Source organism: Euphorbia lathyris, chromosome 4, assembly GCF_963576675.1.
Source record: "Euphorbia lathyris chromosome 4, ddEupLath1.1, whole genome shotgun sequence".
Taxonomy (NCBI): domain Eukaryota; kingdom Viridiplantae; phylum Streptophyta; class Magnoliopsida; order Malpighiales; family Euphorbiaceae; genus Euphorbia; species Euphorbia lathyris.
Genome location: NC_088913.1, coordinates 15,980,687 through 16,003,094, shown reverse-complemented (window position 1 = coordinate 16,003,094; position 22,408 = coordinate 15,980,687). Strand labels below are relative to the sequence as shown.

The 22,408-nt window shown below is 32.7% G+C and overlaps 1 protein-coding gene across 1 annotated transcript; it reads left to right on the top strand.

Annotated features, from left to right (window-relative positions):
- The first annotated feature begins 2,293 nt into the window (after nucleotides 1–2,293).
- On the top strand, nucleotides 2,294–4,427 carry LOC136226304 (H/ACA ribonucleoprotein complex subunit 4-like). Its single transcript, XM_066014703.1, has one exon. The coding sequence runs from the start codon at nucleotides 2,380–2,382 to the stop codon at nucleotides 4,204–4,206; it is 1,827 nt and encodes a 608-aa protein (XP_065870775.1). The 5' UTR covers nucleotides 2,294–2,379; the 3' UTR covers nucleotides 4,207–4,427.
- The last annotated feature ends 17,981 nt before the right edge of the window (nucleotides 4,428–22,408 follow it).

Genomic DNA, 22,408 nt, shown 5'->3' with positions numbered 1-22,408 from the left:
CAACGATATCAATTGTTGTATACAAGCCTAATACATCAGTAGATCCCTGAACTTATCCACAATAGTAGATTGACTCCTTGAACTTTACAAGTATCTCATCAACTCTCAGAACTTACTTATTTCGTATCACCAGTTCTCTAAACTTGTTCATAAAAATTGATTAGCTCCCTGAACTTTGCAAGTGTCTCACCAGCTCCCTAAACTTGCTTATTCTGTAACAACTAAATACAAAAACCATAATATTAACTCGGGTTAAGGTGCAAAAATACCTCTAACGTTTTGGATCAGGAGTAATTTTATCCATAACATCTAAAATGGTGCAATTTTACCCCTAACATTGGAAGCCAGTAGCAATTTTACCCTTAACATTGATAAATTGGGTTAATTTGAGAAATAATTCATCAAACTGTCTTCTCGGTCATTTTATCAGTAACAAATCACAAACATATATTGGGATGTGAAAAAAATAATAACAAATATACTGTCTTTTGTACGAATTGGACAAAAAATTCAAAAAATTCACCAAATTTATAAATTTGCTCTTGGCTACTAACATTAGGGGTAAAATTGCATCATTTTAGATAATAGGGGTAAAATTACTCTTGACCTAAAACGTTAGGGGTATTTTTGCACCTTAACCCGAGTTAGTATTATGGTTTTTGTATTTAGTTGTTACAGAATAAGCAAGTTTAGAGAGCTGGTGAGACACTTGCAAAGTTTAGAGAGCTAATCAATTTTTATGGACAAATTTAAGGAGCCGGTGATACAAAATAAACAAGTTCAGGGAGCTGGTGAGATACTTACAAAGAACTAATCTACTATTGTGGACAAGTTCAGGAAGTAGTTATGTTACATTCTTTACAACTCTTTTTAAATCAATTATAATGCCATTTTGAATGACACCTAACAGATACAATGAGATAGAAAAAAATACAAGAAAAAAGTTGGTGAAAATGTTAAGTATCTCATAGGGGTGGGGTGGGTTGAGAGTTTTCCTTTTTCTTTAATGTAATCTTCATTTGTTTAATATAAGTGCATTACGTACAACTCAAAAAAATATATACGAGTATGTAATTAGAATTCTTTTTAAGTGTTTTCACTAATATAGTTTTTCGACAATAAGTGGGTGTTCAAATCTACTCTCGACCATTTTAGATTTTTTCCTACACTTTCGTGAACCATAAAGACAATATATCATTTTATAAGTAATTCAGCCGTTTCAAAGTTTCATGGTATTAAACCATCTCGATCAATACCGAGTCACTCATTAATGAGTCAACTTGTCAACATAAAACATCACCTAGTTAGCTGTAAAATTAATATATCATTAATTTGTTTGTTTTTTCCTTTTGATAAATAATGTGTGAATACTTTCAATGATTAAGAGAATATTAATTCTATAATAGGTTTTAATTGTTTCTGGTCGTAAATCTCTTATGAGAAAAATTCACAACCGTTGTGTTTGGTTTGTTAAGAGACCTGAGAATCTAATAGTTCATACTTTAGTTAAGGCCGATGATTATATGTGAGATTATGGAGATAGATTGAGGTATTTTATCCTCTCGCTTTTTTTTTTGTTTGTTTTAAGAAGTGATCATTAAATTTCGTTTTGATACCATTTTTTCACTTTTTAAAGTGAGTGAAGATCAAGTCTACCTACATTAATGAGAAATTTACACAGAAATTCATATTTGAAAAATTATTTATAACTATGTCAAGTATTAATTTAAATAATATCAGACTAAGAAAATTATTCTTTTTAATATATTTTAAGAAGTATGTTATATGAATTAGAGGTCTACGATATTTTTTTTAGGGTTTATGATTTATAAATTGAGATCTAAAATGTATAAATTATAGTATAAAATTATACTTTATTTGTGATACAGTAAAACCTCTATATAGGAATAACCTCTATTTTATTATAAAAAAATTCGGTCCCAACTTGGTAATAACCTCTATTACCAAACTCTATTTAGTAATAACCTCCTAATTGTTATATAAATAGTCTGGTCCCAAGTGTATTCCTATATAAAAGTTTTACTAAATAATGACATATTGTGAATTAAGTTTTGTAACATGATCTAATTGTAATTTTCTAGTTATATATGATTTTCAAGTAAATTAGCCCATTATTAATAGCAGGTTGAATTGGTTTTGAGCTTAGTATTTTTATGAGTAAGCCCAAAACAGGCCCAGCTCAGATAAAATATTTTAAGGCTCGCATAAGGCCCAACTATATTTTCCTTTCTCCTCATTTCCCAAAACCCTCAAAAACCCTAACCTTATAAATGCTCATTTCCACCTCATTACCCTTCTTCTCCGATCGCCTCCTAATTTTCCTCCATAAACCCTAACAAATAAAATCACAGAGAAGCCATGTCAGACGTTGAGCTTTCTCGTTCAGATAAGAAAAAGCACAAGAAGAAGAATACAACACCTACAGCCATGGAGGAGCCCGAAACCCAGCCGAAGGGCGCCGACGCTGCTGCCGGGGACTTCATGATCAAGCCTCAGAGCTTCACTCCTACAATCGACACTTCCAACTGGCCTATTCTCTTGAAAAACTATGACCGCCTCAATGTCCGTACCGGTCACTACACTCCTCTCCCTTCTGGTTACTCCCCTCTCAAGCGTCCTCTCGCCGAGTACATCCGGTATGGAATTATGAATCTTGATAAGCCGGCGAATCCGTCTTCTCATGAAGTTGTTGCTTGGATCAAACGGATTCTTAGGGTTGAGAAAACAGGACACAGCGGCACATTGGACCCTAAAGTTACAGGTAATTTGATTGTTTGTATTGACAGAGCTACTCGTCTTGTTAAATCACAACAAGGTGCTGGTAAAGAATATGTTTGTATTGCTAGATTACATGATAAAGTATCTGATGTTGCTAAAGTAGCTAGAGCTCTTGAAACTCTTACTGGTGCGGTTTTTCAGAGACCGCCATTGATTTCTGCTGTTAAAAGGCAGCTTAGGATTAGAACTGTTTATGAGAGTAAGTTGTTAGAGTTCGATCCGGATAGGCATTTGGTTGTTTTTTGGATTTCTTGTGAGGCTGGAACTTATGTTAGAACTATGTGTGTGCATTTGGGTTTGGTTCTTGGTGTTGGTGGGCATATGCAGGAATTGAGAAGAGTTAGGTCTGGTATTTTGGGGGAGAAAGATAATATGGTAACTATGCATGATGTTATGGATGCTCAATGGGTTTATGATACTAATAGAGATGAGAGCTATTTGAGGAGGGTGATCATGCCTCTTGAAGTGATTTTGACTAGTTATAAGAGGTGTGTTGTGAAGGATTCGGCTGTGAATGCTATTTGTTATGGTGCTAAGCTCATGATTCCCGGTCTTTTGAGGTTCGAAAATGATATCGAGGTAGGTGAGGAAATTGTTCTGATGACTACCAAGGGTGAGGCAATTGCTTTGGGTATTGCCGAGATGACGACTGCTGTTATGGCTACTTGTGATCATGGTATAGTGGCGAAGATTAAGAGAGTTGTTATGGATAGAGATACTTACCCGAGGAAATGGGGGTTGGGGCCACGGGCTTCGATGAAGAAGAAAATGATTGCAGAGGGGAAATTAGATAAGCATGGTAAGCCAACCGATAAGACCCCACAAGAATGGGGAAGGAATTTAGTGGAATTGCCTACCGGGGGAGATTCTATTATTGCTAGCCTTGCCGCTGCAAATGAGCCTGCTGTTGCAGAAAAGGAGATTGCTGTAGTGAAGGAGGGTGATGAGGAGAAGAAGGAAAAAAAGAAGAAGAAAAAGAAGAGCAAGGACGGTGAAGATGGCGATGGCGAAGGTGGGCGCAAACGCAAGTCGGATGAAAACTCTGATAGCCCGGCTGTTCAACCTCCTGCTAAGAAAGTTAAAGTTGATGAAAAGGAGATGGTTGTGGAAAAGGAAAATGAGAAGAAAGAGAAGTCTGAGAAGAAAAAGAAGAAGAAGAACAAAGAAGATGCTGAAACAGAAACCATAGGAGAGGAAGAAACCGAGACACCAAAGAAGAAGGAACGAAATGGTAAAGGCGATGTGGGTACGCCTGACACAGAGAAGTCTGAGAAGAAAAAGAAGAAGAAGAAAGATAAAGAGGCCGAGGAGGTAGCAGCTGTTGAGGATGACAGAACTAATGGTGAGGTGGATAAAAGTGAGAAGAAGAAGAAAAAGAAAAAGGAGAAAGATGCAGAAGAAGCATAGATCAGAATGTAAGACCCTTCTGTAGCTTATGTATTCTTTAGATTGAAGTTTTAATTAAGCAAAATCTATTTCCAAAAACATTAATGTTCTGCTAAATAGGTAGTTTATTTGGTTGCAGCGTTTTTGTATTAATGTTCTATTATGTCTCCACATTTAATTTTGAACCATGCAGTTTTGCCTTTTGTTTCATTCAAATGCCATGGTAATATGTACTTCTGTTTCGCGATTAATGCATATTTACACCCTTAAACTTGGTAAGTTTTGTTTATTGACATCCTGAACTTTTAAAATAACCTATCACACACTTATGGTTAGTTGGCTTTAAAAACCAATCGCACACCTATAATTGGCTTTAAAAACATATCACATTTTTAGTTGGCTCATTCGGATCTCTTGTACACAAAATCGTTGATATGTCGTCTTTGACAGATAGACATACAAAACAAACTCACCTTTTCTTTTTTCTATATCATCATGCACATGCCATCTCATCTTTTAAAGATGGCAGATCAACAATTTTATGTACATGAGGTCTGAATGCGCCAACTATAGGTGAATGCGCCAACTATAGATGAGTGATATGTTTGTAAAGCCATTTATAAGTGTGTGATACAGTATTCTAAAAGTTCAGGTGCCAAAAGGAAGAGCTTAAATATATATTAAGTCTTCTTTTTCCCTGTACATGTGTTTGAATCCTCTGTGAGTTCATGAATGTATCGCCAATGATTTTTGAAGGCTTAATACTTATTTAGTTTCTCCAAATTTGGCCATAAATGGATTGGTTAATTTTGTTTATTTATTTTTTACATTTTGGCTATGAAGTATGAATTATTGTCTTCAATTCTTAAAGGTAATATTGGAGATTAAAATCGGCTTATGTGAATTTATGGAATAATTGGAAAAAAGAAGCAACACAGAATTTGTGGTGTAATCAATTCGTCTTTATTATCGAAGCAACTAGAATAAATTTTGAAACTTAACAAGCTAAAAAATTTCTTTGAAATTTGTTGTCCAAGTGTTTTTCATTTTTCTATTATTTATTTTCTCTCAAGGATCATCGTAAACACCTTTATATGTGTTTATATATATAGGCCTAAAAGGACTCTAAAAGATTATATATCGCCAGGTTTGATTACTAATTATTATGCTAGAAATCATACATTGATGGATTTGATTATTGATTATACATGTTATAACTCGGGTTTTGCTATACGTCGCCCCTATTTTACTTAGTCGCCTCCTGTTTGATATTTTTGCCCTTTTCATTTTTTATTCAAAAAAGTGAAATTCTCTCAACCCCGAAGAACAAAATGAAGAAAAATCATGCCTCCAAAACAAGGAAAAATACTTGAACTTCTAAGTTTCGTATTTACCAATAATCTGAAATTTAATGAATTTAACTTAAAACGAATTTTTTTTCCGTTGAATTTGCTCTAAACGGATAGCCCATACGGTCCGGTCTATGGACCGGTAGTATGAACTACCCGTTTTTCCTAGGCAAAAACGGGTAGGCTACCCGTTTTTACCTAGGAAAAACGGGTAGGCTACCTGTTTTCCTTTAGGGAAAACAGGTTTATTTATTTAATTATAATAAATAATAATTATAGATAAATTATGTATTGATTGGATAGAAAAAACGTATAAATAAATTATTGATTGGAAATAAAAAATACGTATTGAAGTGTCCAATTAATTTTTATTTGGTAAATTATATTTATTTACCTTTTAGAACGTAAATTTAATTATACGTAAATTATGTATTGACCGGATAGAAAAAACGTATATATAAATTATTGATTGGAAATAAAAAAATACATATTAACGCGTGCAATTAATTTTTATTTGTTAATTTATATTTATTTATCTTTTAGAACGTAAATTTAATTATTGATAAATTATGTATTGATTGGATAGAAAAAACGTATAGATAAATTTAATTATAAAAAATACGTATTGAAGCGTCCAATCAATTTTTAATATTTATTATAATTAAAAAAAATAAATAGAAAACGGGTAGCCTACCCGTTTTTCCCTAGGTAAAAACGGGCAGCCTGTAAAAACGGGTAGAATTGCTCCTAGCGATTGTCTAGACGGGAATTTTGGAACATCGTTCCGATTTTCTCAAGTTGGTTGGTATAAGTTGGTTTACCGATTTTTAGTCTAGTCGGTTCTAGATTGTCCTAGGCGGCCCTAGGTGGGAAAATTCACCATTTAATTTTATATCAATTTTAAATAAATTATTAAATAATTAAAAACAAAAAATATCTAAAACTATCTTAAATATATAGTATATTATTGTTATTTTGTTGGCATATCTTTAAAAGACGTTAATATAACAAATATTAAAATATATATGTTTTTCTATTTTAAATATTTTATATTTTAATTATATTTTTATAATATTTTATTTAATTAAAATTATAAAAAATATAAGTCCAATTAATTTTGGGTTAATTTCCGATTAATTTTCAAAAACCTTATCCCTTCTATTAACGTCTAACGTCTTTTACAACTTTATATATATAAAATATCATTATAAACACTGGATTACATTTCTTATAATCTCTCTAAATCTTATTAAAGTGTAGTGACACCCCACTTTTGCATTATGTGCTTAACAGATTTTCTCTAACATATCACTAATTCGGCAATTGAAGAAACCATATTCATATTATAGTGAAATAAAAATGCAGAACAATTTCAATTGAATTTTCACTTAAATCACACAAAAATAAAACATAATAAATGAAAAAAAGATTAAAAAAAAATGTATGGTAAAGTTCTTTACCTGTTGATTGAAAGCTCTTAGCCTGTTGGTTATAAGTATATTGGTCTAAATATAGATGGGTGGAAAAAGATGAAACTCCTCTATAAGGGTGATTTTTGACGGTAGGAGGCACACAGTTATCCCAAGTATCCAATGTCTTTACCTTTAACCCCAGATAATAGTCATCTTTTATAGGGTTTGTTACGTAGACTCAGAATTGTTCCATGTATCAATATTCGAACTAAAGATTATTCCAAATTGGAAACGTTAAGGATGGAATTTTATCATTAAGAAAAAAAATGCAAACTTTGTTAAATTTTGTCGAGCGATACTAAAAAAACCTTATAGTTTTATCAATTTGCAAGTAAAATAATGTGTTAATTTTTCTTAGAAAAAGACGTGTGCTTTACAAGGTTAGAACAAAAAAGACTAATGATGTGGCTTCGATGGCGTAGCATTTTGACTTTGTTTATATGACACAATAGAATTTTATTTTTTTTTTAGGGAAAAAGCATAATTAAGCCCCTAAAATTTGCATGTTTTAAGGATCAAGTCTCTTATTAATTATTTTTCCATATTGAGCCATTAATCATTGATTCTGTTATAGATCTAACCCTTATTTAACTCTTCCATCGAATTTGGGCAACACAAACCTTGGAGGGATTCGACATGTTGACGTAGACATTTTCACTTCCGTGTGGACAAATAAAAAAAATAACTTTCTTGACTAGGAGAAAGAAAGTAAAAAGTAAAGAAATTACAGAAATCGATTTTCACTAGGTTCTTTCAAGCTGGAAATCGAGCTTAAAAGAACCTGTTAGAAATGAATTTTGATATTAGGAGAAAAGATCGATTTGGCGATTTTAATGCTGAAATCCACAAAATAGGACAGGAGAAGATCGAGCTCGAAAGAATTTACTGAAAATTTATTTCTGTAATTTCTTTTTACTCTTTATCTATCATAGTCAATAAACTCTTATTTCTATTTGTCCACATCAATAGACCGAATTACACTAACGATATGTGCCGTCAAAACTTGACAAAAAAATTAAATAATGACCGAATCTATAACAAAATCAATGATCAAAGGCTTAACGTGGAAAAATAATTGACCATGATCCTTAAAACAGGTAAAGTTTAGAGCTTAATTATAATTTCTTTTTATCTTTTTTTTATTGAAATTACATATTGGTTTGATGGCGTAAAATGTTGATTTCAATGTGCTTTTAAAAGTTAGCAAAAAAAACAAAAGGAATTAAACTAATGTGTTAACCTTTGATAACGTGACATGTTGACTTTAATAATGCGCCACGTTGATATGTTGACTTTACTTATGTGGTACACTTAAATTTATACTTTTGCTAATGTGGCATATTGGTTTTGATGAACGTGATGATAATGACAAATGATGTTACTCAAATCTTGTTGGCTGCTAACTTTTATAAAACGCATGCTTTTTTATAAGAAAAAAAAATACCATGACATGATATGATATCAGAGTTCAAATAAATTGATCGAACTTAGTGGCTTATATATATATATATATAATTGAATCTAATTGATTGACTTTCATTCTTTAGAGTTTCTTTTTTTAGACTAAATCTAATTTATTGACTTTCCTTCTTTAGTCTAAGGTCTTGTTTGATAAAGTACTTAATTACTTAAATTAAAATATTAAACACTTATTTAATTAAGTGCGTTTGATAACGATTGTTTGTCCACCACTTAAATTAGTTAATTAAGTTAAAAATCACTTATTTTAACTTAACATTTTAAGTTAAACATTATCAACTAATATTTTTGTAAAAGTTAAATCATTCAATACTTTCAGCACTTATAATATTCAACACTTAAAATTCAGTACTTATTTTTTCAGCACTTAATTTTCAGTTTTATCAAACAGCACCTAAATCTAATTGATTGACTTTTTTTCTTTAGGCTAATTGTTTTGTTTTCCTTCTTTAATTAGTTTTCTTCCTTATTTACGTTTCTTCCTTTTTATACTGTCCTTATTGTACAAGGAAAAATTATCTTTATTATATATATATATATATATATATATTTTAGGCCATGTCCATTGTTTGAGGAATCAATAAGAACATTAGTTCTACAAAACTTTTCATGGTATCGGAGTCTCAGGAACATGCGATCTAAACACGACTGACAACACTTGCTTGGCACCTTCAATCTACAAACATGAAAACCGACTATCGACACCTGGCGATGGATGACACCAAAAACATGAAGCCACTCGACACTGCTTCTCCTATGCCAATCTAGGAGTTAGATCGTAATGGTCTTCCAAGGCTTTCAGATGAATAGTGGAATATACTTGTGGATATGCCTAAGATGTCACAAGCACATTCCTCTTCAATCGAAAAATTAAGTGGTAACTTTGTGTTACTAATAATGGATCATCGATATCAGATGCTTAAATCACATGACCAGTAATTCTCTTTTATTTAGCAAATTGAACGGTGTTTCTCCTACATTGGTTGGGGTGCCTAATGGAAAACAAAAGTTGGCCCCTAAGGAAGGAAGAATCTCTTTGAGCAAACACACGGTGTTATATAATGTCTTATATGTTCCCGATCTTACCAGCAATTTTACTATCTATCTATCACTTGCTTGTTGATTTGAACTATATTGTCACTTTTACTAATAAGCTTTGCATTATACATGACCGCACTTTGAGGACTCTGATTGGAGTAGGTGAACAATGTGATGGTGTTTACCGGTTTCGGCCTTTACGAAAATTTCATGCTTATCCAACTACCATAAGAGACAAATGAGAACTTTGGCATCAATGATTGGGACATCCCTATCATAAAGTAGAGCTTCTTTTGTCTGATGTTAGGAGTAATAAAGATGATAATTTTGTTCGCACACCATGTGATATTTGTTTGAGAGGTAAAAAAACTAGAAATATGTCACATCCGATCCAACATAGAATCGGATATGACGGTGAGACATCACCGCTGATGTTTACTTGTCGGAGGGAACGTCTCACAATAGAAAAAGAATGCTTATAAATGTATTAGGATGGTTAATTAATCAAAAGCACCATTTCCTTTAAATTTCAGTTTGACCATCCAAGCTTCCTTAATTCATATCTCAAAATATATTAGTCCGAATTAATTAATTCCAAATTATTTTGAAACTTAACACATAGGGGAAATCTTAAATCAACAGCCCCGGAACAGAAACCTAAAGGAAAAGGGTCGAAAATCGGTTTAAACCCGAATAATCTGAAAAACGACCTATACATATTGTTTATATCATAACTCTCACATCCGAGGTCCAAATTAGGTGATTAAAAAACCACTAGAAACCTAAGACAGAGATGCAACTTTTCTTTTCTTATACCAGGAGCTAATTGTGACCCTAACAGGTCGAAAAATGACTTAGACATGTCAGGTACGAATCTGTTTTTTCACAAAAACGAATTTAGCTATAAGACAAATCATCCAACTCCAAATATCAAGCTTGTAATTGCCTTAATTCATACCATAAGGCCATAATTCAACATTTCATCTTAGGAATACACAAATGACCTTACAAAGTCACACTACCATCACACTACCATCAAGTTAAACTCATAAGCACTTAAAAGTGCACTTGTCCACAACAACACAAACACACCATACTTTATATGTGATTTATATGATCACATACTAGCCAAAATACACTTCTAATAACGTTCCATATTTATTCACTCCATGAATATGCATAACATGAAATGCAATACCCTAGAGACGACTTGAAAACTTGTGGCTGTGTCCGATCCTCGACCTAACGTTAAGCATCTCCTTCGGTGCCTTGCACTTCTTCGCCTAAAAACGTAAGGTGATATCTAATAAAGTTTTTAGGCGAAGAAGTGCAAGGCACCGAAGGAGGTGCTCAACGTTAGGTCGAGGATCGGACACGGCCACAAGTTTTCAAGTCGTCTCTAGGGTATTGCATTTCATGTTATGCATATTCATGGAGTGAATAAATAGGGAACGTTATTAGAAGTGTGTTTTGTATGCTATTATATGTTTTAAGCCTAAAAGGCATGAAAAAAACTCAACGGTTGTTCCAAACATCGAGTTATCAACGATTGGTGACATGTCCGTCTCGTTGGAGCCACAACCCATACCCTCTACGAGTGCTGATTTAGGGATCGTTCAACAGACAGTTGTTGATGCAAATACTAATCCTGTAGGGGCAGTGCTCCTTAACATGGAGACTTCGTAAGAGCTTGTTCTAGGTCAATGCATTAAGAAGCCATTAAACTAAAGGGCTACATCAGCAAGACAACAAAAGTTTTAATCCCCATCTCCAACTGCTCAATCACAGTCCTTAGGTACTGCTTTTCCCCATTATTTCTTATGTAAATTGTGAAAAAAATTCTACAAAACACACAATTTTTGGTAGCTATCATTGTAGGAACAGAACCAACTTCCTTTAAAGAAGATGTTAAGGATCTAGGTTGGCAAAAAGCAATGCAAGATGGGATTGGTGCCCTTTAGAGAAATGGAACATGGACTTTAGAGGACCTACCACCTAGAAAAAAGGCGATTGAGTGGTAGTGGGTTCTAAAGTCAAATATCGATCAGACGGAACTATTGAGCGCTTGAAGGGGTGTCTAGTTGTCTATGCAAATAGGGAACTAGTGGGGATTGACTTCAATGAGACATTTGCTCATGTCACTAAAATGGTCATTGTTCGAACACTTTTGGCTATCATTGTGGCATGCAAGTGGGAATTGCATCAGATGGATGTTCATATTGCATTTCTTTATGGAGATCTTGAAAAGTAAGTGTATATGAAGCTTCCTCCCGAATTCAATTCTCCAGCTTTGGGGAAAGTGTGTTGCTTGCATAAGTCTTTGTATGGCTTATGACAAGATCCTCAGAATTAGTATTCTAAATTGTCTACTGCTTTGAAAGATCTTGGTATTCAATAGTCTTATGCTAATTACTCTTTATTTAGTTATCAAAAAGGCCATGTTACTTTGCATGTTCTTGTATAGGTTCTTCGTCTTCGGCAATCACAAAATTCAAGCGACAACTCAGTGCACTTTTTCATATGAAAGATTTTGATACTCTCAAATATTTTCTTGGTATTGAAATAGCATGAGAGAAAGATGGGTTATTTCTTTCCCAATGAAAATACGTTCTTAACATTGTTATTGAGACTAGTTTACTTAGTGCTCGACCTGCTTCGACACCCATGGACCAAAATCATCATCTTGCCACAGTCAACGTGAAGTGTTTTCTGATCCGGAGAAGTACATGCGACTTATTGGTCATCTGGATTGTGTTATGTAGTTCATATCTTAGCTCAGTTTATATATGATCCACGTGTTGGACATTAAGGATGCAGCTTTGAGAGTTTTACGGTACCTAAAAGGCTATCCTAGTCAAGGGTTTTTACTGCATGGGGAAAATAATTTCCAACTATAAGCTTTTTGTGATAGTGATTGGGCGAGTTGTCCTTTCACTCGTAGATCATTGATAAGTTATTTTGTTTCGTTAGGCTCATTTCACATGTCTTGGAAAACTAAAAAACAGCCAATTGTTTCTTGTTCTTCCGCCGAAGCAGAGTACAGTCTATAGCTTCTACTACAAGTGAGTTGAAGTCTCAATTGGCTTGTTTTGGGTTAAGCATGTGCGTCCTATGCAATTATTTTGATAGTTAGGATGCTCTTCATATAGTAGCGAATCCAGTCTTTCATGAATGAACGAAGCACATTGAAATGGACTGTCACTTTGTTTGTGATGCTTTACAAGATGGAACCATTACTACATCTCATATTTGGACTGAGCTTGCAGATATTTTGACACAAAGCACTTGGCAGATATCAGTTTTCCTTTTTCTTTCGCAAATTGGGCATTCGAAATCTTCATGCTCTGACTTGAGGGGAGTATTAATCGACTGTGTGTGTGTATATACACATGCACCAAATTTAACGATGAATGATCAAATTTTACATGGTCATTAAGGTCCATGTGATCAAAACCGTATATATATATAAGGGTAAAATATATAAAAAAAATCTATGTGCTTTCACGTATTGTCAAACTGGTACTTGAATTTTTTTTTGTCCATAATGTGACTGAACTTTTTCGTTTTGTCAAGAAGATGACTCAGGTTTTTCGTTTACTAAAAACAAGGACCTTAAAATAAAAAATGAGAGTTAATGATTTTAAAATCAAAAAATTTAAAGACTTGATGATATTTTAAGCAACTTTAATTCTTCTACTTTTTGACTTTGAGGTTATTTAGGCGTTGTTTGAGTGAGAAGAGAAAAAAAGCTCCGAAAATAATGATTTAAAAAAAAAATTGGTTACACAGTATATGTGTAGTAAAGAACTTTAATTTTTGGAATTTTTCATTTTGAGGTGGTCAACCGTCATTTCTATAGTGTCAAACTAAAAAGATCATCGTTTTTAGCAAAAAAAAAAAAAAAAAGTTCAGTTACATTTTGGACCATTTTTTTCAAGTACTAGTTTAAGAATACGTGAAAGAACATGATTTTTTTTTTTTTTTTTACTTTACCCTATATCTTAATTGATTGACTTTCCTTCTTTAGGCTAATTGTTTTGCTTTCCTTCTTTAGCTAGTTTTTTTTCCTTATTTACATTTCTTTCTTTTTGTAATGTTCTTGTTGTACAAGGAAGATTTAGTGGAATTTCAACATATGGTAACACTGATTTGTGATGTACACGTTTCACACTTTGAGATAATCGTGTGCAGAGTCAGAGATTATAATAGACCCTAACTATTAGTTTAAAATTTTAGTTCAAATGGTTCCATGACACATAAACCAACACATTGTACGTGGAGGGTCGTTTTGGTATCAATTATAATAAACTGGTCTAATATCATATAAATATTGTTCGCTTTGACCCAAATCTCATTTCTTATATTTCACGACTTTAAAATGCGTTTACATAGTATTAGACCAAATTGTTACACTAACATTAATAAGTTGACCAATTTATACATTGAAAAGAAACTCAAATATCTTGTTATCAAAATAGATTTAAAGATGAAATGTTTTTTTTATAACACAAACTTATATTAAGCACAAGAACCAAAATCATTCTTAATAAAAAAAACAAACACAATCAGAAAATTTTCAATGCGAATTTTCAATTGAGACAGAGAATGAGTCCAAACTGTTAAACTATATGTAACAACATTCGCTTGTCGTCCACATACTCGATTGACACAAAGGCATATACCAAATCAAAAATATCATATAAAATAAGACACAACCAATTTGCCAAAACACGATCTCCTTAAATCGCTAAAATTGAGTCAGATGCCACTAAAATTCATTGAAACCCGCAGTCTCGAACCACACGTAAAGTATAAAGAATTGCTAGAAGCTTCGCATGCAGCACCGAAATTGTGGATCCAAGAGTCTCTCCACCAGACAACAAAACATTTATATGACAGTCTCTCACAACCATATCAAAACTAACAAAACAAGTTCTTAACGAAAAAGCAGCATCACAATTAACCTTAAACATACTGATTGAGGAGGTAGCTATATGGACAAACGGAACAGCAGCAAGTCAACATAATTTTTAAACTCAACATTTTTTTTTTCGTTTTTAACGCATTATACAAATTTAGCTAATTAGAAAGTGGCCTATTTTTGGGAAGTTATTGAACAAAATTTTCACAATGAAAAAATCACATTAATTCATAGGATTGAAATTGAAATATGTTCTTATACAATCTGCTTTTATATGTATGTATTAATTTGTTAGCAATGAAGGTTTGTGGTATTTTTTGTGATATAATATTACTTGTGGTTTTAATATTAGCAAAAAGTATGGATTTTTTTGGGTAAATTTCAAATAAAACCCCCGTGATTTCACTAATTTTCAGATAAATGACTGTGATTTACTTTTTTTCAAAGTAAGGACTGAGGTTTTCAACTTTAGCAAAATAAGAACCTTTTCGATTGATACTATTAAAATCACCATTGACAACTTAAAAAATGACATATTTTAAGAACTACTAATATTCTAAGCAACTTTAATTCTTCAACTTTTTTATTTTGAGATTATTTAGATGGTATTTGGAGAGAAACTTAATGTTTAGAGAGAGAAAGTTCTAAAAAAGATGATTTTCGAAAATCGAAAATGTAGTTCCATAGCAAATATGACATTGAACAACTTTAATTCTTGAAAATTTTCCTTTTCAGGTCGTTAAAGATGGTTTTAATAGCATTAATCCAAAATGTCATTGTTTTCTTAAAAGTGCATGTGTTTTATCTGAAAGTAAACCACAGTCCTTTATCTGAAAATTAATGAAACCACATGTGTTTTATTTGAAATTTATGTTTTTTTATTGTAAAGTATGGATTTTTTTAATAATCCATTTAAAATGGAAGAAATTTCTGTCTGTCTAGGTATTTTATTTCCGGTCACTGGACATTTTCCAAAGTGACCCGACGAAGACAATGAATTTTATCTGAACTTCCAGCTCTCTATTTGATAATTGGAGCTGTCCGACCACCAAGAGGATAAAAATCAAATTCTGTTCGTGCTCCTTCAACTTTCATTTTATTTTCTTTATGCTCTTCAATTTTATTTAGGCAAAAAAACATCATTAGACCCTGATCTTTCATTTTTTGGTTCATTAAGCCCATAATCTTTTATTTGGATACATTAAACCAGATCATTTATTTTTGGTCTTATTAAGCCCTTGACGACCAAATTAGTAAGTTGTGAACAAGTAATTCTATTAAAATGACGTTATTAACTTCTTCATCTGTATTTGAAATTATTAAAAAATATATATATATTTTTTACAGTTTGAATTAAGGTTTTTACAGTTTTCCTATAGCCAATTTACATATCCAAAACTGCTTTCAAACAATGAAAAAATGCAAATTTCAAATCCAGATGTAATGAATAACAGTCTGTTAACCGAATTTTCTGGTCAATTTTACCTTTTTTGGTCATCAAGGGCTTAATATGACCAAAAATAAATTATCAGGGGCTTAATGTATCTAAATAAAAGATCAAAGACTTATTGAATCAAAAACTGAAAGATCAGGGGCCTAATAATGCTTTTTGCCTTTTATTTATAAATGAATTACAAATATAAATCTAATTATAAATACATATTTCCAAAGAATTTTTTGAACAGAAACACACACAAGAAAAGACATTAAATGGAAAAAAAGGAAAAGGAAAAGATAATTAAAATTTTAATCTCAAAATAAAAAATGTTCAAAGAATTAAAATGATTTATAACCATTTTTTATTTTTCAAACCACAATTTTATAATAAAAAATCACAATTTTATAGTACATTGCTTTTAGGAAAATAAGTTAATGTATATATACAGTCCATCCTAGAGGTATAGTGAATGATTTCTTTGCCAAGGTGGAAAAGTTTATCTTTCCCATGACTTTGTAGGCATGCATATGAAAGAGGATGATATGACGCCTATTCTACTAGGTAGAACATTTCATGCAACCTTAAGACTGATAATAGACATGCAATGTCTGAAACAACCAACAACTAATAATAACATCCATTTATAAAAATTACAATTTACAGACGTTGTATCTGCAAAATTCGGACAACTGAGACACTTTACATGTTTGAATTGAGATTTTCTGAAACAAAAAAGTAGTGTTTTTAGGGTATATATTAACCTCAATTGGTTTATATTAACCGTCCTTGGCTCGTCCTATTAATATTAACTAGAACGAACACCTCGCGTTGCTTCGGATATGTAAAAAATAATAATTATATATATATTCCATCTGTTCCATAATATTTGTCTTTTAAAATTAAAGCACATAAATTAAGAAATGTAATTAATTTTAACTAAAAGACTTTGTTACCATTGTATTAATTGCATCTATTAATTAATTTGGTAAAAGTCAATTAATGTGCATGGATTGAATCAAAACGTCATGTATTATGGAACAAAAAAATCTCTAAAACGATAAATATTGTACAATGGAGGGAGTACAATTTATGTAAAGTTTATAATCTGAATTATTTTTATTTCTTTGTCAATGTTGCGTCATTGTAATAAAATTACAGGTAAGATTATATATATCTTTTGTTGATATATCATATATAATATAGGAAACAAAAGGGTTATCATAAATATAGATTTGTCTAAAAGAAGAGGTGAGCAGGGTCCAAAAAGCTTCTGATACTGCAAATCATTTATGGATAGCATAGAAATACAATCAAAGTAGGTTCTAAATATCTAATGTTGAGTACATTCAATTGGTAGGGAAAAAAATTAAGAACATGATGCTTTATCATGGTTTTAAACTTAGTTGTCCCATACTCCTTTGAACTTCCTCTATTATAGAGCATTGCTCATTATGCATCTGCAGCACTGAAAACAACGTGCAATAGAGTTATTGGAGTTTGTCTAGGATATGTATCTCTTGTATTCTTATATGCAACTCATAAATATTCCTCTTTTAAGCAACTTTAATTTTTGAAAATTTTCGTTTTGAGGCCATTTGAGTGTTGTTTGGTTAGGAGAGATAAAGTGAATTTTTAGAGAGAAAAAGCTCCAAAAAATATGATTTTCAAAAATAAAAAATGTGGTTTCATGGTAAATGTCGTTCTGGACAACTTTAATTCTTGAATATTTGCATTTTGAGGTCGTTAACGATCGTTAACGGTTATTTTGAGAAGTTAGTTAAAATTGAGTGGCCACCGATATTAAAAAGTGTAAAGCTCAGTGGCTATACCGGTAAGAAATGAAGTTCAATAGTTATAATGTGAAAATGGGTAAAGATCAGTGGCCATAGGTGTAATTTACCCTAAAAACCTTTAGTCAAACTACGTCGTTTTCTGAAAAGTTGGGATGTCAATTTATGTTACCATTCAAGGACATAACAGGCATCTTAAAAGTAGAATTGAAATCAGTGGAATTGAAATTGAAATCAATTTTACTGTTCATTTAGCTGTTCTCTTTTAATTCTATAGTATAATATTAGTAAATTTATATATTAATATTTATTTTTAAGTATAAATTTTAATTTTTTTCTTAAAAAAATATATTTTACTTTTTAGGTGAATTTATTCAAATCTGTTTAGGATTTTATTTTTAAGTCCGAGTTTGGTCGTGTCCGAGCTCGGACTAACCCAATCCTATTATAAAAAGATATACATGCCACTAATTTATTACTTTATATTATACGACAATTTTGAAGTCTAACCAAGCAATGGGAAAAAAATAAGTGATTAAGCCTATGATTGTTAGGATAATTACTTTCATTACTCCCTGATAACACCCGCCATAAAACATGGATGACTAAACTGAAGATATTCCCTCATGAAAAAGGCTTGAAGGGAAAAAGGAAAAAACAAAGACCCGCCTCCTGGGCATATATGGCGTATAGTTGGAAATACGGTGTTGTCCCATAAGTCCCTCTTATGATCCGCCAAGCAGTACATAATTGGAAATACGGTGTCGTCCCATAAGTCCCTCTTATGATCCGCCAAACAATACATTGTGGGAAATACGGTGAGGATCCGCCCTATGAAGGGTATGGGATCCGCCTTTATGGATAAACAGGCAGCTATACGGCGTAACTCACTAGCATTAAACCAGCATTGATGATATCCTAAAACCTGTAAGAGCTCGAAGGTTAGAAGCCAGAGTTATGCTACATTAAAAGAGCATTACTCTCCATTAAAAGAGCATTAAGAGGGAGTTATTACGGTTATCACTCAAACCTATATAAATACCCTTGCAACATGGCAACAAAGGTACACTGACACACCATTCTCAACATTGCTTTGTCATTACAGTTTATTCACTTGAGAAGTTTACTGACTTAGGCATCGGAGTGCCCCCGGCCGATCCTAACGGCGCCTCACAGGGACGCTTTACGGTGCTGATAAATCTACTGAATATCAATTGGTGCGGTGATCGTAGAATCCTAATAGTAATAGGGTTACACAACGAACATTCAAACATGTCTTCAGATAATCCCACTGGGAATATCTCCACTACAAGAAACACGGGGAGTACCCCTGCCAACGATGACCTCAATATCACTCCCCTTGAACAAATTATGCCACATCTCGATGGCACGGTACAACCTTCGCACGAATGGTCTCCTGAGTCATTTTTTGACCAAATGGTGGAATCTGTCCGACGAGAGTTGGGCAATGAATCAGCTGAGAGGGCGCGTAATATCCTCAAAGGAAACGACGTAATAGAGCGAGCTAAAAGGGTGTTTGCACAACAACAACCCTAGGGAGATGCCACTAATGTTACTCCAGTCAACACAACGCCGAACAATTCTGAACCAAGAGATAGATCAAGATCATGTCATAGACGTTTGCCTAGACCACGAGGAAACACCAATCAAGATCGGGATGGCGAATCCCTTTCTCCAAACAGGTTTACGGCGGTGGTAGAGGCACGGTTCTAGGAGGAATCCCGAAAACAGAAGCAGAATGAAGAACGAGACGCCCATAAAGTAAATAGGCATTCGCCTTTCACCGCCCATATTATGGGATTCAAAATAGATGGCCGTTTCAAATCCTCCAATTTGCCGCAGTATAAAAAGGCAGAAAACCCTGAAGCACACGTAAGAAAATACAGGGAGCTGATGGACTTATATGGAGGAAATGAAGGGATCCTTTGTAGAATGTTTTCTACAACACTGACCAGATCAGCCTACGGATGGTTCGAATCCCTAACGGCTGGATCCATAAATAGCTGGGAAGAATTAAGCCGAGAATTCTGTGTCTGATAACACCCACCATAAAACATGGAGGACTAAGCTGAAGATATTCCCTCATGGAAAAGGCTTGAAGGGAAAAAGGCAAAAACCAAGACCCGTCTCCTGGGCATATATGGCGTATAGTTGGAAATACGGTGTCGTCCCATAAGTCCCTCTTATGATCCGCCAAGCAGTACATAGTTGGAAATACGGTGTCGTCCTATAAGTCCCTCTTATGATCCGCCAAACAATACATTGTGGGAAATACGGTGAGGATCCGCCCTATGAAGGGTATGGGATCCGCCTCATATGACCATTCGCCTTTATGGAGAAATAGGCAGCTATACGGCGTAACTCACTAACATTAACCCAACATTGATGATATCCTAAAACCTGTAAGAGCTCGGAGGTTAGAAGCCAGAGTTAAGCTACATTAAAAGAGCATTACTCTCCATTAAAAGAGCATTAAGAGGGAGTTATTATGGTTATCACTCAAACCTATATAAATACCCTTGTAAAATGGCAACAAAGGTACGCTGACACACTATTCTCAACCCTGCTTTGTCATTACAGTTTATTCACTTGAGAAGTTTACTGACTTAGGTATCGGAGTACCCCCGGCCGATCCCAATGGCGCCTCACAAGGACGCTTTACGGTACTGATAAATCTACTGAATATCACTCCCTCTTCCACTCTTTCTGCTCCAAAATTCCTAATCCAATTATAAAATGAACTTCCAGTTATAATATTGTATCAAAATATTATCTTTTATTCCCAAATCAAAATATTAATATATCATATCAAGTATCTTTTTATATATGTATATAATTTTTTATTTCGGTTAAGTTTAGTAGATGTTTTTATATTAAGATAGAATTAAAAATAATATAAAATACTAATCAATCCAATGACAATATCAAATTGCAGCAACAGTTAACTGATTATTCAAAATTGACATTGTTTTTTACATCTAGATTGAACTCCAAATGAAACCCTTGAATAAGGATGTGATTTAAAGCTTCTATTTTCTTATGAGTAAGGCAGTTCAATCAAATTTTATATTTTTTTTATTGGAATATTCAATCCGATTCAATAATTTCCAAAATCTCTAATTATAAAGTATGGAGCTGCTGTGTTTAGTTTTAAAAGCAACATTTTTCCAGCTTTTCATCACAAATTGAATTGCTTCATGAAAACATAAAACTATCCGTTCATATTGATCACAATATAGAAAACAATATCTTATTCAGCTTTTGATCACAAATTGATGAATGATGAGAAATAATAATCATCTCTACTACATTAATCCAATGAATGCTGTCTCCTCACAAATTACTAATTAATGTAAATAACATAAAAGGTAACCATAAAATACCCCAAACACAAAACCAGACAATATGAAACAAATTTCATTCTTGAAATTATTACTCTTCAAATCACGTTTCTTAGACCTCTTGCGTTTCTTTTTCTTCTCGAATAAGTCACCATCATCATCTTCAATTCCTTTATCAGTATCTGGATTCCATGGCAAAAAGAATGCATTCTCTTCTACACTCGGTAGATGCGCATAGTATTCTTCTATCAGATTAGTGTAATTCATCAATCTTTCTTCAGCATTCCGATATTCCCAATTCCGGAGAGAGTTTCAGCAGACTTTCAGCAGTTTCCAATGCCATTGGATTTTTGGGAGTATTTTTTGCTTCAATTAATTTTCTACTAACTTAGAGCTTCGTCTTAACTAATTATTCATATGTGTGTGTATATATAGGGGGGTTTCTAATTCTATTCCATTACTGTTTTGGTTTCCTAATTCTAATTGTAATAGGAAGTTTATTTTTTAGTTGGATTCAAACTTCTTTTATCGGATAATTGAGTTTCTTTTGTTGTTTTCTTTTATTTATTTATTTAGATAATATCATAATAGTTGGATTAGAACTTCTTTTACGGATTGAGTTTTTTTATTATTTTTTTTTTTTACTTATTTAATACTACTAATATCAATACTAGTAATCATTTTTTAAGGATAAAAATCCAAATTACTCTTATTGCTTTTGGAAGTTCGGATTTACCCTAAACATATGAAATTCAACAAATTTATTTCTAATGTTTCCAAGCTATATCAATTCTATCCATACCCAACCAAAATTTTGGTCGTTGTATAACTATCACATCCAACTTTCTAAAATATTTACTATATTAGTAACTAATAGATATGTTCATGGGTTAGGTTGGGCTATGCTCGAGCTAGGCCCAACGGGCTTTCATAAAAAAATACTGTTAATTTAAGTGGGTCGGGGTCGTGTTAGGTTTGGACTTAAAAATAAAATCTCAAACTCAGCCCATAAGTCCCTCTAAAAAAGAATCTATATTGTTTAATAATAAAAATTAAGAATATATACTTAAAAATAAATATTTAATATATAACTATATAAATTTAATAATTAATATTAGTATAGGCGGACCAAACCAGCTCAAACTGTGTTATTTTTTCAAATTCCAATCTCGCCTGAAAAATACAGGTTTTAACAAGTCTGAGTCCGATCCTAATCCAAATTTTCTTGTCGAATACTAACCCAAGAGATGCAGGCTTAAATAGGCCAGACTAGTACTTGGCCTCGTGAACAAGTCTACTAACTAGTTACAAACACACTACAAAAAAAAGAGCCTTTACAGACGGCATTTAGCTTCTGTAGCGACGGTTTTTTTG

Excerpts from the sequence above, each read along its gene's own strand:
- LOC136226304 (XM_066014703.1), top strand. The coding sequence starts at position 2,380 with ATGTCAGACGTTGAGCTTTCTCGTTCAGATAAGAAAAAGCACAAGAAG.